The sequence below is a fragment of the Onychomys torridus genome, chromosome 1 (assembly GCF_903995425.1).
Source record: "Onychomys torridus chromosome 1, mOncTor1.1, whole genome shotgun sequence".
Lineage (NCBI taxonomy): Eukaryota > Metazoa > Chordata > Mammalia > Rodentia > Cricetidae > Onychomys > Onychomys torridus.
The window spans coordinates 121,258,652-121,264,651 of record NC_050443.1 but is presented as its reverse complement, the minus strand read 5'-3'; the positions used below and the strand labels follow the sequence as shown (position 1 = coordinate 121,264,651).

General features: G+C 53.4%; 1 protein-coding gene across 2 annotated transcripts in view; it reads left to right on the top strand.

The window, feature by feature from the left end:
* Nucleotides 1-379: 379 nt before the first annotated feature.
* Cars1 (cysteinyl-tRNA synthetase 1) overlaps nt 380-6,000 on the top strand; it is a 57,488-nt gene continuing 51,867 nt past the window's right edge. For both annotated transcript variants that reach the window (XM_036199871.1, XM_036199860.1), the window contains exon 1: nt 380-482. In XM_036199871.1, the coding sequence (XP_036055764.1) occupies nt 458-482 (25 nt within the window). In that variant the 5' untranslated portion in view covers nt 380-457. The remainder of the gene's footprint in view (nt 483-6,000) is intronic.

Here is a 6,000-nt window from a genome sequence, read left to right as displayed (position 1 = left end):
CCCCCTCTGGTGGGGAGTCTTAGGAGGCGACATTATATACAGAAGAAAGAAATGGATTTGGAAGTGTGTAACAGGGAGGGGCCTGTTTCCACGCCTGTGGTCTTTCAGGGCGTCTCGGTCTGAGAGCATGACGTCGTCCTCTCCCCTCCCTTCCACTCCCTAGGTTCCTTGCCCCACCCCTTTTCTTGCACTCGCTCCTCCCAGTCCCTCGTCCCGCCACTCAGTCCTCTTCCTGCAGTGGCCGGGGTCAGTGCCATTTGGTGTCCCTGAGACGGGAATCGCAGCAGTGTGAGCCGGAGTATTTTCCCATCATGCCTCACGCCGGCGTCAGAGCCGCGGTTGCCTAGCTACGGGACGTGCCCGGAAGACGACTGGTGGGGCGGGACTTCCGGCGCTTCTCTTGCATCAGATTCTGGAAATAGTTTGTGGCGGCAGCCGGGGGTCGGGATTCCCAGAGATGGCAGGTTCCTCCGCGGAGCAGAGTGAGTTGTACCGGATGACTGTGGGGCTAGCATGACCCGAGTAGGCAGCGCCATGCTGGGGCTGTGGGGACAGCAATGACCCAAGGAAGCAGTGTCCAGACTAGGGATCTGAGGATAGCCATGGCTCAAATGGGCAGTGGCAGGGCAGGGCTCCGGGAACAGTGATGGCCCAGGTGAGCGGTGGCAGGCTAGGGATCTGGATTTGGCATGGGCTGGAGTGGGCAGTGGTGAACCAGGGATCTGGGGTTGACTGGAACTCAAGTGGGTAGTGGCCAGCCCAGGGTTCTGGGGTGACAGGTCCTTGGGTAAGACTGTGGAAGCAGCCATGACCCAAGTGGGCAGTGCCAGACCAAAGCTCTGGGAATAGCCAGGGTCTCAGTGGGCAGTGGCAAGCCACAGGACCTGGGGAGTGGCTGCCATGACTCCCTGAAGCTAGAGTACCTGCTTGGTGGGGACCTGACTCCTGTTCTATAAATCCATCCCTTCCTCAGCCTCAATTTCTTGATGGGTTAAGGCTAAGGTGCTCTTGGATACTCAGAGATGATCCTGTATCAAATAGCCTGTCTCCAGCTGGTGCCTGGATGAGATATCACCCCCCACTCTTCTGCCCTGGCTGGACTTTGGGGGTGAGGCAGAGGCCCAGATTGTTTTGGTCTTCTGCCCAAGCAGGTGGGTGGAAGGGCACCTGAGGTTGGTACTTAGGGAAGTAGGGCAGAGGAAGCAAGGGCTCCATGTACACATACATGAAAGAGTTTGGGGCTTTATGAAGGCTTTAATCGCCAGTGTGGCCACCACAGGGACCTGTCCAGTCAGAGCATCACTGTCTACTTTATTGCCAACTGGGAGGCTCCTTCGAGAGGCAGTCATTTATGTCACCCAAGGGGTGGCCCAAGGACCTGGGCCTTGGCAAATCTCAGAAGAGTAGTGTCTTTTCTCATTGTCTTTTCAGCAAGTGGGTTCTAGAAAGAACAGACTGTGGCCCAGATCCTGAAAGGTCAGAAGCAAGCCTTCAAAGGCAGAATGCTTGGTGTAGATTTTAGTCTCTGTTGTTCCTATGGCCTGGCTGGATTCTAGGCAGGTGGTTCAGACCACCTGAGTACCCAGTGATGTGGGTTACCCAGATGACATGGCTTCTCAGCCTATGCCTAGTGACAGTGCTACCTACCTTCATATTCCAGCATTCCACTCTACTGGCATGCCTAGATTCCAGCTGTTTCCGAGCAGACCTTAGAAGTCCACCTAGACTCCTGTAACACAGCAGCATGGCCAGCGGCTCCACCCTGAGCTGCTCAACAGGTCTGGGATCACAACTGTGCCCATACTCACAACAACAGGGAAGTGGTTCCTGCCTCAGAAGGTGGCGTAGGCATTGAATGAGTTTGTAGGAAGAGCTTGGAACAGTGCCTGGTATGTCAGAACCAGGTCTGTCAAAAATGAGACTCTTCGGCGTTTGTTTGTTTGTTTGTTTGTTTGTTTAGGATAGGGTTTTATATAGCCCAGGCTGGCCTTAATCTTGGTAAATGATCCTCCTGCCTTCATTTCCTGTGCAGGGATGACAGGTATTGTGACACCATGTCCAGCTTCCTCATTGGCTTTTAAATAAAAATGTATGTGGTGTGGTTTGAAGAGATTGACTCCTATAGGCTCATATATTTGAATGCTGGGGAAGAATTAAGAGGTCATTCTTGTTGGAAGAAGTGTGTCGCTGGTGGTGGGTTTTGAAGTTTCAAAAAGCCTTTGCCATCCCAGTTAGGCATCACTGCCTCCTGCTTGTGTCTCAAGATGTGAGCTTTCAGCTACTGCTCCAATGCCACGCCTGCCTGCCTGCTGCCATACTCCCCACCACGATGGTTATGGAATCTAGTCTTCTGGAACCATGAGCCCCAAATTAGAAACAAGAGATTAGAAATAAGATCTCCACAGAGATCATAAGGGAGATAGATGCACAAGTCCTTAGGGAAGATGATCCAAGAGTCAGAGCCTCCTTGAAAGTCAAGGAATAGCGGTAGTGGGTGTGGTGGCATGCACCTGTCATTCATAATTCTAGTGCTCCAGAGGCAGAAGTAAGAGGATCTCTGGGAATTCAAGACCAGCCTGGTCTACATAGCAGGTTGTAGGCCAGTCAGGGATACATAGTGAAACCTTGTGTCAAAGAACCAAAAAAGAAATAAAAAAGAAACTGGGGGGTGGGGGGATAGCCACTTGGAACATATCCAACAAAACTGTGTGTAGGTGCGTACCAGTAATTCTTACACTCTAGGAGATGAGGCGGGAGGATCACCAGTTTGAGACCAGGTTTGACTACATGAGATCCTGTCTCCAAACAACATAATACCCGTAAGGAATTAGAAACACACAATACAGAGATGGTCTTTAGTTGTGGCTTGGGAGCATTTGAGCAACTGCTTTTTCCTTCACGTTTCCTCAGAGAATGGCCCAAGCTCCAGGTACCATGGGGCAGGATGGGTGGGGAGCTCATGTCAGACACCCGATTTTTCCCACAGTTTAACCATACAGTCTTCATAATCATGCCATGATACGGCGCCCGTCTCAGCACAAGTCCCAGCACAGCTGTAACAGTGCCTGTGTTCTTTGTGATCCTTCCTGTGCAGATGAGCGCCCCAACGACCATCAAGGTGAAGTGCTTGAGTCTCTTGTTACCACAACTAGAGACAGGGCCAGGTATCCCTCGGTGCGGGGACTTCAGTTCCCATTGCAGTGACTCTTGCAGATTCTCTTAGAGAGGTCAGGTTGGCTCCAATTGCCAAGTATGTTAAAGTAGAAGAACAGAGCAAAATGGACCCATCTGAAGGCTGCAGATACTTGCTCATCTGTGCCCTCAAGTTCCCAGGATGTCGTTTATGGCAGTAGCCTCTGGTGAACAGTGAGCGTTTTCTGGTGTTTTGAGCAGCAGCTCCTAGTGGCAGTAGTAGATGGGAACCCCAGAGGGAGCATTGGGATAGGAGAAGCAAGAACAGCTAGAGAAGGCTGAGGGGTACTTTTGCTGGGAGGGAGCAAGCTGCAGGTATGGGTATTGTTGGGGCATCTGCAAGGTGAGGGCTTTGAGGGGCCTCTGCAGTAGTGGCGGTAACAGGCAGAGAGGGTCAGGAGCAGACTGTGGGTGTAATGTCAAGTGGAGGCTTACCCCTGCGAGCTTAGGGAGCTGCTCCTGGAGTGCTTTCTTCCAGTATACCGGGGAGAACTCAGGAAAGGGGTCAGAGGCAGGTGTGAATGCTGATGGGAGGGGCCAGGCTGGGTGCTGCCTGGCTGGCCTTCCACGTTAGGACTGTGGGTCGCTTGAAGTGAGGTGGCTTCTTCACTGTGCTGAGTACTAGCTCACTCTGCGGCTGTTTGGCAGACTCCATACACCGTGTCAGTTATTACCTGCCATCAGAGGGCTCTGCTCTTTGTGTGTTCAGGGGATGAGCTGCAGATCTACCTGGCGGTGACCTGTCCTATGGAGGCAGAGTAGTTTGGGCATGGTGTGTGAAGGCTCCTGGTGAGGCCAAGTTTGCAGAGTGGACCTGGGAGGAATTCTGTTGCCAGGCAATGAACAGCTGGAGATGGCCTCACCAGCTCCCCTGAGAGAGCTGACCTGTTCTAGACATTTCCTCCAGGTGTATCTGCACAGCTACCGTTACCAGAAGGACCACCTCACACATTCTCAGGTACCCTGCTCACATGGCTAGGCTTTGTTCCCCGACAGTGGTCTGAGCTGCTCTACACAGAGCCTTTGGGATCCTGTGGTCTGGCACATTCCTCCAGGGAGCCTCTGGAGTTCTTCAGTGATTACAGTCATCATCATAATACAGGAGCAATTACAGTAATGACAGCAAGGCGGGGCGGGGGGGGCGGGGGAGAGTTGACTTTTTGCCAGAGGTTTGTAAAGCATTCTGTAAGTATAATTGTACTTAGCACTGTAAGGCTTTACAAGGTGGGTGGTGTTAAGTGGTTCAGCCTGAAGAGGGCAGGTGCTCAGCCTGAAGGCTAGGCCCATCTCCCAGAGCATCCTGCAGCCTGTTCCTTCCCTGTGCCATTTCCTGACACTCTAAAGCATTGCAGTGGTCAGGGCAGTGTGGGGGCTTTACTCAGTAGGGGACTTGGTGGGGGCCTAGAGTAGAAAACAGAAGTGATGCGCACAAAGGCGGGCTGGGCGTGGCTCAGTGGTGCTCAGGGACTGTTAGACATGGTCTGCCTACCTCCCTGTGTGGCCTCTTCATCTGGGAAGAGATGTCCTGTTTGTCACCCAGGTGGCATGGAGGCAATGACAGGAGTGCAGTTGGAGGCCCTCCTTGTGGGGCAGTAGACACACAGCACGTCTAGCTCCTTCACCTGTGGCTGAGGGTCTGGAACAAGGCGCTGGTTTTCAAAGGCCACAGCTGGGTCCTGAGAGCTACATGCTTGAAGAAGGGAAGGAAACTGAAACTGGGCATGAGCTGGAAGAACTGGCCCTTGGGAGTCCCCAGCTCTCCGTGACACCTTTGCAGGGACAGGGGTCTGCCTGTTGCTTGGCGTTACTTGGCAGTTGGCAGGTCTGAGTGAAAAGTACCTTTCTTGTTCTTGGATCCCTGTGTCTTTGGGTAGTCTCCAGCCAAGCCATCCACTGGGGTGAAGGCTACGTATCCCCAATGCTGGCACTGTGTTGGGGTCCTTCCTGAGAAAGGCACAGTGATCCCCAAAGCTATAGCTAAAGCGCCAGCTCTCTGCCAGTCCTGCCCTCACAGCCTTGCCAAATGGTTGAAAATGTCCAGACTGAGTTCTGGATGCTGAGATCCCAAGGTGAGCAAAGCAGCTGGAGAGCAGCAGGCAGTGGGGGAGGGGCAGTGCACAGGGAGGAAGGGTGAGATGCCCTGGCAGCAGGCACTGAAGTGGTGAAGGACGTGAGGGGCTTGGCCATGCCTGGAGGTGCATATACCTCCCAAAAGATCTTCAGGTGCCATCCCTGGGCCAGCGTGAGGCCTGGCCTGTGATCCTGGTAAGGCAAGATGTATGGGAGACAGAGATAGACTCTCCTTCTCAGCAGGGAAGGCCATGCTGGTCTGCAGACCTGGTTTGTTAGACCTGCAGGTGAGAGGGGAGCTGGGCCCACACTGCTGTGCAGGGAACTGTGGTGAGGGGTCTGGGTCCAGGTGCTGGCGGGTGGAATGCTCTAGAAAGGGACACGGTTTGGACTGGTCTGAAGGGGATGATGAAGCTTTGGGCTCCTGTGGCCGCATAGAGCCTTGGCTATTTTTGAGTCCCCTGGAAAGGTGGTTCTGTGCGTTTGAGAGGAAGCAAAGCAGGTGGGGACCCATTGGTGCTCATCAGGTCACTTTCAGGAATGTCTGGAAAACCAGTGTTTAGCAGTGTCCTCTTTGAGAGTTGGAGGAGGCTTCCATCCTGGGCCTGGCATGGCCACTCCGCTGTAGCTTCGTGTTTCGTTCTCTGGACCTCTCTTGGGAAGAAACACATCTCTCTGTTTACACTCTGTTGTCTGGTGCAGGAGTGGTAGGCTTAGTCTGCCTGGGCTAGTCAGTGT